The following is a 17752-nucleotide window of genomic DNA, read 5'->3' as shown; positions in this document are numbered from 1 at the left end:
GTGTGTGTGTTCAGATTGTTGTGTATTCAGAGTGTTGTGTGTGTTCAGAGTGTTGTGTGTGTTCAGAGTGTTGTGTGTGTTCAGAGTGGTGTGTGTGTTCAGAGTGGTGTGTGTGTTCTGAGTGTTGTGTGTGTATTCAGAATGGTGTGTGTGTTCAGAGTGGTGTGTGTGTTCTGAGTGTTGTGTGTGTATTCAGAGTGGTGTGTGTGTTCAGAGTGGTGTGTGTGTTCAGAGTGGTGTGTGTGTTCAGAGTGTTGTGTGTGTGTTCAGAGTGTTGTGTGTGTTCAGAGTGGTGTGTGTGTTCTGAGTGTTGTGTGTGTTCAGAGTGTTGTGTGTGTTCAGAGTGGTGTGTGTGTTCAGAGTGGTGTGTGTGTTCTGAGTGTTGTGTGTGTTCAGAGTGTTGTGCGTGTTCAGAGTGTTGTGTGTGTTCAGAGTGTTGTGTGTGTGTTCAGAGTGTTGTGTGTGTTCAGAGTGGTGTGTGTGTTCAGAGTGGTGTGTGTGTTCAGAGTGTTGTGTGTGTGTTCAGAGTGTTGTGTGTGTTCAGAGTGTTGTGTGTGTGTTCAGAGTGTTGTGTGTGTTCAGAGTGTTGTGTGTGTTCAGAGTAGTGTGTGTGTTCTGAGTGTTGTGTGTGTATTCAGAGTGGTGTGTGTGTTCAGAGTGGTGTGTGTTTAGAGTGGTGTGTGTGTTCAGAGTGTTGTGTGTGTGTTCAGAGTGTTGTGTGTGTTCAGAGTGTTGTGTGTGTTCAGAGTGGTGTGTGTGTTCAGAGTGGTGTGTGTGTTCTGAGTGTTGTGTGTGTTCAGAGTGTTGTGTGTGTTCAGAGTGTTGTGTGTGTGTTCAGAGTGTTGTGTGTGTGTTCAGAGTGTTGTGTGTGTATTCAGAGTGGTGTGTGTGTTCAGAGTGTTGTGTGTGTTCAGAGTGGTGTGTGTGTTCAGAGTGTTGTGTGTGTTCAGAGTGGTGTGTGTGTTCAGAGTGTTGTGTGTGTGTTCAGAGTGTTGTGTGTGTTCAGAGTGTTGTGTGTGTGTTCAGAGTGGTGTGTGTGTTCAGATTGTTGTGTATTCAGAGTGTTGTGTGTGTTCAGAGTGTTGTGTGTGTTCAGAGTGTTGTGTGTGTTCAGAGTGGTGTGTGTATTCAGATTGTTGTGTATTCAGATTGTTGTGTATTCAGAGTGTTGTGTGTGTGTTCAGAGTGTTGTGTGTGTTCAGAGTGGTGTGTGTGTTCAGAGTGGTGTGTGTGTTCAGAGTGGTGTGTGTGTTCTGAGTGTTGTGTGTGTATTCAGAGTGGTGTGTCTGTTCAGAGTGGTGTGTGTATTCAGAGTGGTGTGTGTGTTCAGAGTGGTGTGTGTGTTCAGAGTGGTGTGTGTGTTCTGACTGTTGTGTGTGTTCAGAGTGTTGTGTGTGTTCAGAGTGGTGTGTGTATTCAGATTGTTGTGTATTCAGATTGTTGTGTATTCAGAGTGTTGTGTGTGTGTTCAGAGTGTTGTGTGTGTTCAGAGTGGTGTGTGTGTTCAGAGTGGTGTGTGTGTTCTGAGTGTTGTGTGTGTATTCAGAATGGTGTGTGTGTTCAGAGTGGTGTGTGTGTTCTGAGTGTTGTGTGTGTATTCAGAGTGGTGTGTGTGTTCAGAGTGGTGTGTGTGTTCAGAGTGGTGTGTGTGTTCAGAGTGTTGTGTGTGTGTTCAGAGTGTTGTGTGTGTTCAGAGTGGTGTGTGTGTTCTGAGTGTTGTGTGTGTTCAGAGTGTTGTGTGTGTTCAGAGTGGTGTGTGTGTTCAGAGTGGTGTGTGTGTTCTGAGTGTTGTGTGTGTTCAGAGTGTTGTGCGTGTTCAGAGTGTTGTGTGTGTTCAGAGTGTTGTGTGTGTGTTCAGAGTGTTGTGTGTGTTCAGAGTGGTGTGTGTGTTCAGAGTGGTGTGTGTGTTCAGAGTGTTGTGTGTGTGTTCAGAGTGTTGTGTGTGTTCAGAGTGTTGTGTGTGTGTTCAGAGTGTTGTGTGTGTTCAGAGTGTTGTGTGTGTTCAGAGTGGTGTGTGTGTTCTGAGTGTTGTGTGTGTATTCAGAGTGGTGTGTGTGTTCAGAGTGGTGTGTGTTTAGAGTGGTGTGTGTGTTCAGAGTGTTGTGTGTGTGTTCAGAGTGTTGTGTGTGTTCAGAGTGTTGTGTGTGTTCAGAGTGTTGTGTGTGTTCAGAGTGGTGTGTGTGTTCAGAGTGGTGTGTGTGTTCTGAGTGTTGTGTGTGTTCAGAGTGTTGTGTGTGTTCAGAGTGTTGTGTGTGTGTTCAGAGTGTTGTGTGTGTGTTCAGAGTGTTGTGTGTGTATTCAGAGTGGTGTGTGTGTTCAGAGTGTTGTGTGTGTTCAGAGTGGTGTGTGTGTTCAGAGTGTTGTGTGTGTTCAGAGTGGTGTGTGTGTTCAGAGTGTTGTGTGTGTGTTCAGAGTGTTGTGTGTGTTCAGAGTGTTGTGTGTGTGTTCAGAGTGGTGTGTGTGTTCAGATTGTTGTGTATTCAGAGTGTTGTGTGTGTTCAGAGTGTTGTGTGTGTTCAGAGGGGTGTGTGTGTTCAGAGTGGTGTGTGTGTTCAGAGTGGTGTGTGTGTTCAGAGTGGTGTGTGTGTGTTCAGAGTGTTGTGTGTGTTCAGAGTGTTGTGTGTGTTCAGAGTGTTGTGTGTGTTCAGAGTGGTGTGTGTGTTCAGAGTGGTGTGTGTGTTCAGAGTGGTGTGTGTGTTCAGAGTGTTGTGTGTGTTCAGAGTGTTGTGTGTGTTCAGAGTGGTGTGTGTGTTCAGAGTGGTGTGTGTGTTCAGAGTGGTGTGTGTGTTCAGAGTGGTGTGTGTGTTCAGAGTGGTGTGTGTGTGTTCAGAGTGGTGTGTGTGTGTTCAGAGTGGTGTGTGTGTTCAGAGTGGTGTGTATTCAGAGTGTTGTGTGTGTGTCCAGAGTGGTGTGTGTGTGTTCAGAGTGTTGTGTGTGTGTTCAGAGTGGTGTGTGTGTTCAGAGTGTTGTGTGTGTTCAGAGTGTTGTGTGTGTTCAGAGTGTTGTGTGTGTTCAGAGTGGTGTATGTGTTCAGAGTGGTGTGTGTGTGTTCAGAGTGGTGTGTGTGTGTTCAGAGTGGTGTGTGTGTTCAGAGTGGTGTGTATTCAGAGTGTTGTGTGTGTGTCCAGAGTGGTGTGTGTGTGTTCAGAGTGTTGTGTGTGTGTTCAGAGTGGTGTGTGTGTTCAGAGTGTTGTGTGTGTTCAGAGTGTTGTGTGTGTTCAGAGTGTTGTGTGTGTTCAGAGTGGTGTGTGTGTTCTGAGTGTTGTGTGTGTTCAGAGTGGTGTGTGTGTTCTGACTGTTGTGTGTGTTCAGAGTGTTGTGTGTGTTCAGAGTGGTGTGTGTATTCAGATTGTTGTGTATTCAGATTGTTGTGTATTCAGAGTGTTGTGTGTGTGTTCAGAGTGTTGTGTGTGTTCAGAGTGTTGTGTGTGTTCAGAGTGGTGTGTGTGTTCAGAGTGGTGTGTGTATTCAGAGTGGTGTGTGTGTTCAGAGTGTTGTGTGTGTATTCAGAATGGTGTGTGTGTTCAGAGTGTTGTGTGTGTTCAGAGTGGTGTGTGTGTTCAGAGTGGTGTGTGTGTTCTGAGTGTTGTGTGTGTATTCAGAGTGGTGTGTGTGTTCAGAGTGGTGTGTGTATTCAGAGTGGTGTGTGTGTTCTGAGTGTTGTGTGTGTGTTCTGAGTGTTGTGTGTGTATTCAGAGTGGTGTGTGTGTTCAGAGTGGTGTGTGTGTTCAGAGTGTTGTGTGTGTGTTCTGAGTGTTGTGTGTGTATTCAGAGTGGTGTGTGTGTTCAGAGTGCTGTGTGTAACAATAATGGTGGCTGGGCGCCCCCTGCAGGCCGAACACCATCATGGTGACGTTCCAGAAGGGAGACAGTGTGGGACTGCGGCTCGCCGGAGGAAACGACGCAGGAATCTTCATCGCCGGCGTTCAGGAGGGGAGTCCGGCCGAGGAGGAGGGACTTCGTGTCGGAGACCACATCCTGAAGGTCCTCGCTTCCACGCCACTTCCACGAGTCACAACGGACTCCACAAGTTACCACAAACACTATGAGTCACGACCACATACTCCACGAGTCACGACCACAAACACCACAAGTCACGACCACAAACACCACAAGTCACGACCACAAACACTACAAGTCACGACCACAAACTCCAAGAGTCACGACCACAAACACCACAAGTCACGACCACAAACACTACAAGTTACGACCACAAACACCACAAGTCACGACCACAAACACTACAAGTCACGACCACAAACTCCAAGAGTCACGACCACAAACACCACAAGTCACGACCACAAACACTACAAGTCACGACCACAAACTCCACGAGTCACGACCACAAACTCCACAAGTCACGACCACAAACACCACAAGTCACGACCACAAACACCACAAGTCACGACCACAAACACTACAAGTCATGACCACAAACTCCAAGAGTCACGACCACAAACACCACAAGTCACGACCACAAACACTACAAGTCACGACCACAAACTCCACGAGTCACGACCACAAACTCCACGAGTCACGACCACAAACACTACAAGTCACGACCACAAACACTACGAGTCAAGACCACAAACACTACAAGTCATGACCACAAACACTATGAGTCACGACCACAAACACTACAAGTCACGACCACAAACACTATGAGTCACGACCACAGACACTACAAGTCACGACCACAAACACTACGAGTTACAACCACAAACACTACGAGTCACAACCACAAATACTACAAGTCACGACCACAAACACTACGAGTTACAACCACAAACACTATGAGTCACGACCACAAACACTACAAGTCACGACCACAAACACCACAAGTCACGACCACAAACACTACAAGTCATGACCACAAACTCCAAGAGTCACGACCACAAACACCACAAGTCACGACCACAAACACTACAAGTCACGACCACAAACACTACAAGTCACGACCACAAACTCCAAGAGTCACGACCACAAACACCACAAGTCACGACCACAAACACTACAAGTCACGACCACAAACACCACAAGTCACGACCACAAACACTACAAGTCACGACCACAAACTCCAAGAGTCACGACCACAAACACCACAAGTCACGACCACAAACACTACAAGTCACGACCACAAACTCCACGAGTCACGACCACAAACTCCACAAGTCACGACCACAAACACCACAAGTCACGACCACAAACACCACAAGTCACGACCACAAACACTACAAGTCATGACCACAAACTCCAAGAGTCACGACCACAAACACCACAAGTCACGACCACAAACACTACAAGTCACGACCACAAACACTACAAGTCACGACCACAAACTCCACGAGTCACGACCACAAACTCCACGAGTCACGACCACAAACACTACAAGTCACGACCACAAACACTACGAGTCAAGACCACAAACACTACAAGTCATGACCACAAACACTATGAGTCACGACCACAAACACTACAAGTCACGACCACAAACACTATGAGTCACGACCACAGACACTACAAGTCACGACCACAAACACTACGAGTTACAACCACAAACACTACGAGTCACAACCACAAATACTACAAGTCACGACCACAAACACTACGAGTTACAACCACAAACACTATGAGTCACGACCACAAACACTACAAGTCACGACCACAAACACTGCGAGTTACAACCACAAACACTATGAGTCACGACCACAAACACTACAAGTCACGACCACAAACACTGCGAGTTACAACCACAAACACTATGAGTCACGACCACAAACACTACGAGTCACGACCACAAACACTATGAATCACGACCACAAACACTACAAGTCACAACCACAAATACTACGAGTCACAGCCACAAACACTACGAGTTACAACCACAAACACTATGAGTCACGACCACAAACACTACAAGTCACGACCAGAAACACTGCGAGTTACAACCACAAACACTATGAGTCACGACCACAAACACTACGAGTCACGACCACAAACACTATGAGTCACGACCACAAGCACTATGAATCACGACCACAAACACTACGAGTCACAACCACAAATACTAAGAGTCACGACCCCAAATACTACGAACATAAACACGAGTTGCTGAATTTGAAGCATTAAAAAAATATATTTATTAAATTTCAAACCTTTTCCAAAAATTGACAAATAAACAAAAGAGGAAAAAAGGTGAAACATTGTAGTTCATTTGTTTATAATGTCATATTTCTTAATTTTGAAAATATTTGTGGTTCATATGAGGTCAATGAAATATATGAGCTGTTTTGGTTTACATTGGCCTGTATCAGGCCCGCGGGCCAAAACCGGGCCGGAGAGGCTGTAATGTAGTCCGGAGAGACTTTAATCCGGTGCGGTCCGGTCCAGAGAGGCTTTAATCCGGTCCAGAGAGACTTTCATCCGGTCCAGAGAGGCTTTCAGACGGTCCAGAGAGACTTTCATCCGGTCCAGAGAGACTTTAATCCGGTCCAAAGAGACTTTAATCCGGTCCAGAGAGGCTTTCAGACGGTCCAGAGAGACTTTCATCCGGTCCAGAGAGACTTTAATCCGGTCCAGAGAGACTTTAATCCAGTCCGGAGAGGCTTGACCGCCAGGTCTTGACCAGGTGTCCATGTGTCTGGTCCTGCAGGTGAACAACGTGGACTTCCAGGGTCTGGTTCGGGAGGAGGCCGTCCTGTTTCTGCTGGAGATCCCGAAAGGAGACCTGGTCTCCATCCTGGCCCAAAGCAGACCTGAAGGTACTTCCACTACCATTCAGTATCTAGAACATCCAGAACCCTGTTCTCTAGAGTCCTGGAGCAGAACCATATAGAACCTCCAGAACCCTGTTCTCTAGAGTCCTGGAGCAGACCTCCGGTCTCTGTTGACCCCCTGGTCTCTGTGTGTGCAGTCTACCAGGACCTCCTGGCGTCGGGCCGTGGAGACTGTTTCTTCATCCGGACCCACTTCCAGTACGAGAAGGACTCGGCCCAGAGCCTGTCCTTCGGCCGCGGACACGTCTTCAAGGTGCTGGACACTCTGTACGACGGCCAGCTGGGCCAGTGGCTGGTTCTGCGGGTCGGCAAGGACCAGCAGCTGCTGGAGAAGGGCCTCATCCCCAACAAGAGCAGGTCAGAACCAGGTCCCCAGCAGAACCCGGTCCCCAAAAAGAGCAGGTCAGAACCAGGTCCCCGTCAGAACCAGGTCCTCGTTAGAACCAGGGTCCCATCAGAACCAGGTCCCCAGCAGAACCAGGTCAAACTGAAGCTCCAGTTCCAATCAGATTGTTCCATTAGCACATAGAACCCTTTACGGTGGAACCCCTGAACCCTGTGAACCGTCCAGTTGTCGTCGCTGGTGAGCAGCAGGTCACTTCCTGTCGTCAGGGCTGAGCAGATGGCGAGCGTCCAGAACTCCCACCGCGCGGCGGCGGGCGACCGGGCCGACTTCTGGCGGCTCCGAGGGAAACGATCCATCAAGAGGAAAGACCTGAGGAAAGGCCGCGAGCCCTGGAGCTGCCCGCCACTGACCACACGCTTCCCCGCCTACGAACGCGTGGTGCTGCGAGAAGGTGGGTTCTACTTCCTGTCTGTCACTGACCACCTGGCGTAGGACCATGTGGTGCTGCGAGAAGGTGGGTTCCACTTTTACCCTTCACTGGTGGTGTTAAGGATTTCAGTTTGACCTTTGACCTTTTGACCCAAGGCCGCGGCCTTGAACCAATCTGAACCGATCTGAACCAATAGTGTCGATTTCTACTCAATAACAGAAATGGTTTCAGACGTGGTGCAAGACTTCAAAAAACTTTTTTTTTTAAAAGTACACAAAAAACACTCAATAACATTAACGTTAGTAAATGTAATTTCTTACTTTAAACCTCTGCTGAAAAGCAGAAAAACAATCACAATCCAGCAGAGAGAGTGAGTGTGTGTGTGTGTGTGTGTGTGTGTGTGTGTGTGTGTGTGTGTGTGTGTGTGTGTGTGTGTGTTCAGAACTATATCACTCACCACCAGTGTCCCTGCAGCGGGGTTCCGGCGCCCTCTGGTGTTGTTCGGTCCCATTGCGGACGCTGCGACGGAGAAGCTGGCCTCGGAGATGCCTGATCTCTTTGTGATTGCCAGTGAGTGTCTTCTGCTGGTGTGTGTGTGTGTGTGTGTGTGTGTGTGTGTGTGTGTGTGTGTGTGTGTGTGTGTGTGTGTGTGTGTGTCAGCTCAGGTCTCAGTGTTGGTCTGGTTTGTTCAGAGACGGAGCCTAAAGACGCCGGCTCAGAGAAATCCTCTGGTGTGGTACGACTCAACACCATCCGGCAGATCATTGAGCAGGTACACTCTCTTCTGCTGGTTCCTGGCAGTACTTCCTGTCAGTACTTCCTGTCAGTACTTCCTGGCAGTACTTCCTGTCAATACTTTCTGTCCATACTTCCTTTCAGTACTTCCTGTTCGTACTTCATTTCATTACTTCCTGTCAGTACTTCCTGTCCGTACCTCCTGTCAGTACTTTCTGTCTTTACTTCCTTTCATTACTTCCTGTCAGTACTTCCTGTCAGTACTTCCTGTCCTTACTTCCTTTCATTACTTCCCTTCATTACTTCCTGTCAATACTTCCTGTCCGTACTTGCTGTAGGTACTTGCTGTCAATACGTTCTGTCAGTGCTTCCTGTCCATACTTCCTTTCATTACTTCCTGTTAGTACTCCCTGTCAGTACTTCTTTTAATTACTTCCTGTCAGTACTTCCTTTAATTACTTCCTTTAATTACTTCCTGTCAGTACTTCCTGTCCGTACTTCCTTTCATTTCATGTCAATACTTCCTGTCAGTACTTCCTGTCCGTACCGCCTGTCATTACATCCTGTCTGTACTTCCTTTCATGACTTCCTGTCAGTACTTCCTGAAGGTACTTTCTGTCCGGACTCTCCCTGCAGCATTTTACATTAGGTCTAGTCCTGGTCCAGGTCTCGTCCTGCAGATCCAGGTTCTGGTCCAAGTCTAGTCCTGCAGACATGGTGGGGGAGGTGAAGGATCAGTCCTGGTTCTGGGTAACTCACAGTACCGCTGGAGGTCAAAGTACTACCGTCCAGTAATTCTACATGTTAACATCATTTCTATCTCAAATACAACTTGTGTTTTATCACCGGCAGGAATTTCAGCTCATCAGGCTTTATGGTTTAGGTGGAGCAGAGCGTTAGGTGGAGTGATGGGTGGAGCAGAGCGCTAGGTGGAGTGATGGGTGGAGCAGAGCATCTTGTGGAGTGTTGGGTGGAGCAGAGCATTATGTGGAGTGATGGGTGGAGCAGAGCGTTAGGTGGAGTGATGGGTGGAGCAGAGCGTTAGGTGGAGTGATGGGTGGAGCAGAGCATTATGTGGAGTGATGGGTGGAGCAGAGCGTTAGGTGGAGTGATGGGTGGAGCAGAGCATTATGTGGAGTGATGGGTGGAGCAGAGCGTTAGGTGGAGTGATGGGTGGAGCAGAGCGTTAGGTGGAGTGATGGGTGGAGCAGAACGTTGGAACAGAAACATGTTTTTATGATTTTCACCAGCTGTTCCCAGATGTGCTGCGTAATGAACTAGTGTTGGCACTGCCAATGTGTGGGTGGAGTTATGCAGAGAACAGAGGCGGGGCTCGGACGGCGTGACCTCAGAGCCCCGCCTCTTAAAGGGGCAGTGTGACCTCTCCCGGCAGGACAAACACGCCCTGCTGGATGTGACGCCCAAAGCCGTGGACACCCTGAACTACAACCAGTGGTACCCCATCGTCATCTTCTTCAACCCCGACAGCAAGACCGGCATCAAGGCCCTGAGGCAGCGGCTCGTCCCCCAGTCCAACCGCAGCGCCCGCAAGCTGTACGAGCAGGCCCTGAAGCTGAGGAAGACCTGCTCCCACCTCTTCACTGGTACACTACTCACACCTCCACTGGTACTACTACTCACACCTCCACTGGTACTACTACTCACACCTCCACTGGTACTACTACTCACACCTCCACTGGTACACTACTCACACCTCCACTGGTACTACTACTCACACCTCCACTGGTACCACCGCTACTCACACCTCCACTGGTACTACTCACACCTCCACTTGTACCTCCACTACTCACACCTCCACTGGTACCTCCACTACTCACACCTCCACTGGTACACTACTCACACCTCCACTTGTACCTCCACTACTCACACCTCCACTTGTACCTCCACTACTCACACCTCCACTGGTACTACTACTCACACCTCCACTGGTACCTCCACTGGTACACTACTCACACCTCCACTTGTACCTCCACTGGTACCTCCACTAGTACACTACTCACACCTCCACTGGTACCACCATGAATCACACCTCCAGTGGTACCTCCACTGGTACCACCACTGGTACCACGACTCACACCTCCACTGGTACCACCACGACTTACACCTCCACTGGTACCACCACTCACACCTCCACTGGTACCTCCACTGGTACCTCCAGAACCAGAGTTTCAGAGTTGAATGTCCTTGTCTTCCAGCCACCATCGATCTGAACTCCTCCAACGACGCCTGGTATGGCTCCGTCAAAGACTCGGTCCGAGAGCAGCAGAAGAAGGCTGTCTGGGTCTCTGATGGCAAGGTATACACACACACACACACACACACACACACACACACACACACACACACACACACACACACACTGGTCCTCCTGCAGCAGCTGGTGCTCTGAGCATGCTCACTGTGTGACTTCCTGTTTGGTGCCAGTGGTGCTCTACAGCTGGGCTCTGTTTGTCTTCCTTCTCTCTGGTTGTGTCCCTCCGTCCTTCCTACACCCAAGATCCATCATGTGTCTCTTCTAGCTGGAGGGAGTCCAGGCTGACCTGGACTGCCAGGACCTGGAGCGGCTCTCCTACCTGTCCAGCATGTCAGCCGACTACCTCAGCATGGACAGCCGGTTGACCTCTGACCTGGACGACACCGCCGACGAGGGCGGGGCCTACACCGACAACGAGCCCGACGTGGAGACGGCGCACATCTCCGCCATCAGCCGCTCGTCTGAGCCGGTGTCGGCCGAGGAGGTCAGGGTCGCTCCCGGGGGTTCTCCCAGGTCTGGCGTCGGCATCACAACGTTAGAGCTGGTGGTGCTTTACCTGACAACACCTGCAGCTCTGTCAGTCGTGGAGGCTAGCGCCATTAGCTGCTAACCAATACACTTAAGGGATCATGTTCTGCTAAACTGACTTCCTAAAGGTTCTCCAGCAGTATTAACCGTCCCCACACCTGGAGCGACGCCCCAAAAGTGAAGAAAGTGTGTCCTCTCTCTCCCCGGCTTGTTCCAGGTTTTAAAAAGTGTGTTGCTCCAACCAGCCAATCAGAAATTAAACACTATATAGCGCCATCGGGGGTTTAGTCAATCACAATCAAGGTAGGCTCCTCCCCTTTGACGCCTCCCACAATCAGGCAGCTCTGCTCTGGCACATGGCACCACGAGAGGAAGCACTTCCTCCTCTTCCCAAGATGGGCGTGTGTGGGCGGAGCCAGTCCAGCTCACACAGACACAGCAGATTCTGAATGCAGCTCCTAGGATCCAATATTCTAATGAAGGAATAGCAAGGAAGAGCTGGTCACTTTGAATTCGAGGTTTCTGGACCGAGCAGAGCAGGAGGAGGAGGTGAAGATGGAGGAGAGGAGCTCTTTAAATATGAGTTTCACATCATTGATATCTTTTTAATATAGTTTCCAATTAATTTTATTAAAGTTTTTTTCTGACGAACTTCCACGTGCCACTAGAGGGCAGTGGTGTCCTAGTGTGAGACTGGCAGCAGAGAATATAGAATAGAGACTATAGAGCAGGCGGCACCAACCTGTTGAACGTCCACTGCACACAATCACCAGCAACTAAATACAAACAAAGCGCGTTAACGTTCGTTAACCACAGTATATCTGATCTTGAGCAACTTTCTTAAATTTCAGCAGAGAGACGTTGGACAACAAGTGTGAGCCTCCTGAGCATTCGTTCACCTGGAAGAGTCCAGACTCACAACTTTAGTCAAACCTTATTTCAAGTTCTGACCTTAGAACCCAAGGGTCCAAATCTAAATCTGTGTGTGTGTGTGTGTGTGTGTGCAGATCTTGCGGAGGTACAGTCCAGACATCAGGAGTCGGTCGATGAGGCTCAGCAGCCAGGAGGCGGTCAGCAGGTCCAGCAGGTCCAGTCCTCCTCCAGGGTTCCTCCCAGACACCAAGGTGGCCACCTTCTTCCTTCTCAATGTCCTTTTGTTAGAAATTTATCTAAAAAAATGTTCTACTCATTGATAATTACTGTGGAATCTGTTTGATCTGAACTCAGCGAATTGTCCAGGAAGGACCAGGCACCAGGAAACACTTTCAAGTTATTGTCCAGTATTTTACTTTTTTTCTCATAATACATTCTATATATTCATTTGAAGTTTTTAATCACAACCTTCATCAGTTCCATCAGATTTTAAAGATTGCTGATGTTCCAGGCTCTTTGCTCCCTGCAGGACTCTGGAGGTTAGCATCTAGTATTAGCATTGTCTCTGCAAGACTCTTGAGGTTAGCATTAGCATTGTCCATACCGGACTCTGAAAGTTAGCATTTAGCATTGGCATTTTCCCTGCAAAACTCTGGAGGTCAGCATTTAGCATTAGCATCGTCACTGCAAAACTCTGGAAGTAAGCATTTAGCATTAGCATTGTCCCTGCAGGACTCTGGAGGTTAGCATTTAGCATTAGTATTGTCTCTGCACTATGTATTCAGAATCAGCGTCTTCCAGGAACTTCCTGAAACTTCCTGAAACTTTTAAATTTCAGTCAATGAGGTGAAGACGACTTTGTGCTGATTGAGCTTTAACATGTCCAACTAGCAGCTAGCAAGGTTAACATTCAAAATGTTGCTTCATTTGATCATTCATTGTGCCTGCAGGTCAGTTTTTTTCTGACTCAACCAACAGGCCAGTTTTTAGCTGACTCAGCCTGCAGGTCAGTTTTATGCTGACTCAGCTGACAGGCCAGTTTTTAGCTGACTCAGCTTGCAGTTCAATTTTTTGCTGACTCAGCCTGCAGCTCAGTTTTATGCTGACTCAGCTGACAGGCCAGTTTTTAGCTGACTCAGCTTGCAGTTCAATGTTTTGCTGACTCAGCCTGCAGGTCAGTTTTATGCTGACTCAGCTGACAGGCCAGTTTTTTGCTGACTCAGCTTGCAGTTCAATTTTTTGCTGACTCAGCCTGCAGGTCAGTTTTATGCTGACTCAGCTGACAGGCCAATTTTTTGCTGACTCAGCCTGCAGGTCAGTTTTTGGTGACTCAGCCTGCAGTTCAGTTTTTTGCTGACTCAGCTTGCGGTTCAGTTTTTTGCTGACTCAGCCTGCAGGTCAGTTTTATGCTGACTCAGCTGACAGGCCAGTTTTTAGCTGACTCAGCTTGCAGTTCAATTTTTTGCTGACTCAGCCTGCAGGTCAGTTTTATGCTGACTCAGCTGACAGGCCAGTTTTTAGCTGACTCAGCTTGCAGTTCAATGTTTTGCTGACTCAGCCTGCAGGTCAGTTTTATGCTGACTCAGCTGACAGGCCAGTTTTTTGCTGACTCAGCTTGCAGTTCAATTTTTTGGTGACTCAGCCTGCAGGTCAGTTTTATGCTGACTCAGCTGACAGGCCAATTTTTTGCTGACTCAGCCTGCAGGTCAGTTTTTGGTGACTCAGCCTGCAGTTCAGTTTTTTGCTGACTCAGCTTGCGGTTCAGTTTTTTGCTGACTCAGCCTGCAGGTCAGTTTTTTGCTGACTCAGCCTGCAGGTCAGTTTTTTGCTGACTCAGCTTGCAGTTCAATTTTTTGCTGACTCCGCCTGCAGGTCAGTTTTATGCTGACTTGGCTGACAGGCCAGTTTTTTGCTGACTCAGTCCACAGGTCTTTTTTTTGCTGACTCAGCCTGCAGGTCAGTTTTTGGTGACTCAGTTTGCAGTTCAGTTTTTTGCTGACTCGGCTGACAGGCCAGTTTTTTGCTGACTCAGTCCACAGGTCTTTTTTTTGCTGACTCAGCCTGCAGGTCAGTTTTTTGCTGACTTAACCAACAGGTTCAATGTTTTGCTGACTCAGCCTGCAGGTCAGATTTTTGCTGACTCAGCCAATAGGTCAGTTTTCTGCTAACTCAATTGACAGGCCAGTTTTTTTGCTGATTCAGGATTACTATTGCAACAACACATCATCGGTAGGGCAAAACTAACCTGTCTCATGACGGTCTAATCCCAGCTCACGTTCCCGAGAAGTTTTTTGTTGACTCAGCTTGCAGGTCAGTTTTTTTGCTGACTCAGCCTGCAGGCCAGTTTTTTGCTGTTTTCTGTTCGGCTGCGCTAACGGCCGGGCTGAATCTTTTGGTGCCGCACTGCTGAAACTTTGGCACTGCCGTGATCTGCAGGCACATTTCAGCTCGCTAACGACCATCAGTCATATTTTAATCATGTTTCTCATGTAGCTCTGCTACTATACGAGCCCCAAATCTTGTCAGCATGTAGCACGTAGCATGTTTGGGGTTATGTGATGCCCCTGAACGCATCACTCAAATTTGTGACATTCTGCAGTTAAAACGTTTAAACCAGACCAACTCAGACACAAACCTTCTCTTTTATTACTGAAACAGTTCAGTGAATTGTGTTTCTAAAAACACTGGAAGTGAAAAATAAGCTGCACTTGAATCTGAGTATGAATTCTGCTGCCGACCGAGGATTCTTTTCAGGATGGCTGACGTCAGCCGAACTTTCCTTCTTGTTCTTATGGGAGAATGCTGGTGCCTTTTCAGTCATTTTTTTTTTTGCTGACTCAGCCTGCAGGTCAGTTTTATGCTGACTCAGCCTGCAGGTCAGTTTTATGCTGACTCAGCCAAGTATCTACCTCCTTATTTTCTCGAACATTGAGACCAACCATGCTGCTTTACAGAGGTAACACCACTTCTCTTCATTTCACACAGAAACCATTTAATTCTTCCTCTCTTTCAAGTCAAAGGTCAGAGTTTCAGAACCAGGAAGAAGTAGATCCCTGCTTTAGGGCGAAGAGGGCGGGGCGGTACGTTGACGCCAGGAAGAAGAGACATGAGACGATGGCCGATACTTTCACAAATACATTTTCTCAACATGTCCGTCATCTGAAGCTGATTCACGTCTGACGTACAGAAAAGCCGATTCTCCCATGTGTTGAATACTCTGGAATCAGCATTTAACCTTGAAGTCAGCAGGGGGCGCCACTCCATCCACATATTGAACCCTAAAGCCCAGAGCTGGCTTTGGTTGATTTGTATTTTCACTCGTCCAAGAAGGAAACTTCTGGATTAAATCAGGTCAACTGGAAAACCTTCATTCCTCTCCTCTGATTGGCTGCGGGACTAAATCTCCTCTGATTGGCTGTGGGTCTAAAGCTCCTCTCCTCTGATTGGATGTGTAATGCAGAGGGAATGACTGACAGGGTATTGATCCAATCATGACAACACTATTGTCGGCCTGCGCTCATATTATGTCATATTGTTGATTAATTTTATATTTATATGAAAACATATTGGAATCCAGAGTGAAGGCGGTCCAGAAAGGAGGTGTGTGTGTCTAATCTCTGGTGTGTGAACATGATGGAGACAAACAATCCTCAAACACAGGAAGTGCTGATTGTCTCTTCGTCTGCTTGTTGCTCAGGTGAAACTCTCGTTGAGGGACGACCCTCTTCTCCTGTCCAGTTCTACTGTTCTCCACCACCACCACCACCGCCAGCTCCACCATAAACAGCCCAGCTCCGGCCGCAGCTACGACTCGCCGTCCAGCAGCAGCCCCACCAGCAGCAACAACGACCCCCCCACCATCCTGCCCCCCCCGCCCCCCCCTCTCCACCTCAGCCCTTTCTCCAGCCTCCGACCCCAGCCCCCCCCCTCCTCGTTGAAGCCCCCCAGCTGTGGGAACGTTGCGGACACTCCCGTCCACTCGCCCCCGGCCGAGGACAGCCCGACTGAGGATCCGTCCACCACGTCCTTCCAGGGGAAGATTAAAGCCTTTGAGAAGTTGGACCATTTTGTCCGAGCCCATAGAATGCTGGAGCTGCAACAGGCACACAACGCGAGGGTGGGTACCGCTTCCTCCTGTCAATCACACAGCCAAAGTTACACTTTCTGGACGATGCAGAAGATTAAATTCAGCTCTTTAATGATGGAAACACAAATACATCCTCCTACGATTTCTGCTATTAAAAGAAAATAATTAAATCAAGTTGCATTTTGACGAATCACTGCATATCGTAACACCACTTTGTACCATCAGGGGGTGTCATAAGTACTCCAGTACCCACAGCAAAACGACAAGCAGGACGAAGACCACAGACATATATAGACACAGACATATAGAAGTAGATACATGGGCACATTGAAGTACACGTAGATATACTTACCTTGTTGTGGTGGAAGGTCTTGCATGGTTTAGTGATGTTGCCAAGAGTTAGTCACCTGGTTGACTCACATCGTCCTGGTAGAGTCACATGGTATTAGTCACAACAGCTACACAACATAGTACTTACACAATACAACAAACACAGTAGTAACATCATACTAACATAGTGCTAACGTCATTCGAACAGTACTAACAGTACTTTCTGATTTCAGCTGGAAATTTCCCAGAAGCACCCAGAAGTCTACGCTGTTCCTCTGAAGACGGCCAAGCTGGACCACAGTCGCCCCCAGCCCATCGGGTACGTTGTCACTGTCCAACCACTGCTGCACTGCTACACCGCTGCTGCACTGCTCCACTGCTGCTCCACTGCTCCACTGCTCCACCGCTGCTACACTGTTGCTCCACTGCTACACCGCTGCTACACTGTTGCTCCACTGCTACACTGCTGCTGCACTGTTGCTCCACTGCTACACCGCTGCTGCACTGTTGCTCCACTGCTACACTGCTGCTCCACTGCTCCACTGCTACACCGCTGCTACACTGTTGCTCCACTGCTACACTGCTGCTCCACTGCTACACCGCTGCTACACTGTTGCTCCACTGCTACACCGCTGCTACACTGCTGCTCTACTGCTACACCGCTGCTACACTGTTGCTCCACTGCTACACCGCTGCTACACTGTTGCTCCACTGCTACACCGCTCCTACACTGCTGCTCTACTGCTACACCGCTGCTACACTGCTACACCGCTGCTACACTGTTGCTCCACTGCTACACCACTGCTACACCGCTGCTACACTGCTGCTCTACTGCTACACCGCTGCTACACCGCTGCTACACTGCTACACCGCTGCTACACTGCTACCCCACTGCTACAATGTTGCTACACTGCTCTGCTACTACACTGCTGCTACATCGCTATACTGATGCTACACTGCTCTGCGACTACACTGCTGCTACACCACTGGTACACCACTGCTTACACTGCTGTTTCACTGCAGCTACACCGTTACACTGATGCTACACCTGCTACACTGCTCTGCTACTTCACTGCTGCTACACCGCCATACTGCTGCTACATCACTGCACTGCTGCTTCACTGCTACACCACTGCTACACTGCTCTGCTGCTACAACACTGCTACACTGCTGCTACACTGTTCTGCTGCGACACCGCTGCTGCACTGCTGCTACACCACTGGTACACCACTGCTTACACTGCTGCTGCACTGCTCTGCTGCTACACCGCTGCTACACCAGTGCTACACTGCTGCTACACTGCTGCTATGGATGGATGGATCAATGATGGATGGATGACGGATGATGGATAAACATTATTAGTTCAAACAAC

At 48.7% G+C, this 17752-nt stretch overlaps 1 protein-coding gene across 1 annotated transcript in view; it reads left to right on the top strand.

Annotated features, from left to right (window-relative positions):
• Nucleotides 1–17752, top strand: part of LOC308142765 (tight junction protein 2-like) — a 67756-nt gene that overhangs the window by 46055 nt on the left and 3949 nt on the right. The window contains exons 11-22 of the mRNA XM_080513335.1: nucleotides 3834–3984; nucleotides 6653–6761; nucleotides 6914–7133; nucleotides 7389–7573; nucleotides 8027–8122; nucleotides 8245–8324; nucleotides 9681–9891; nucleotides 10504–10604; nucleotides 10828–11046; nucleotides 12098–12214; nucleotides 15661–16080; nucleotides 16614–16699. Coding sequence (XP_080369461.1) covers nucleotides 3834–3984; nucleotides 6653–6761; nucleotides 6914–7133; nucleotides 7389–7573; nucleotides 8027–8122; nucleotides 8245–8324; nucleotides 9681–9891; nucleotides 10504–10604; nucleotides 10828–11046; nucleotides 12098–12214; nucleotides 15661–16080; nucleotides 16614–16699 — 1995 coding nt within the window. The remainder of the gene's footprint in view (nucleotides 1–3833; nucleotides 3985–6652; nucleotides 6762–6913; nucleotides 7134–7388; nucleotides 7574–8026; nucleotides 8123–8244; nucleotides 8325–9680; nucleotides 9892–10503; nucleotides 10605–10827; nucleotides 11047–12097; nucleotides 12215–15660; nucleotides 16081–16613; nucleotides 16700–17752) is intronic.

The sequence above is a fragment of the Blennius ocellaris genome, assembly GCF_963422515.1.
Source record: "Blennius ocellaris genome assembly, chromosome: 17".
NCBI lineage: Eukaryota > Metazoa > Chordata > Actinopteri > Blenniiformes > Blenniidae > Blennius > Blennius ocellaris.
Note: the sequence above shows the minus strand (reverse complement) of the source record. Positions and strands in the feature narration are given on the sequence as shown.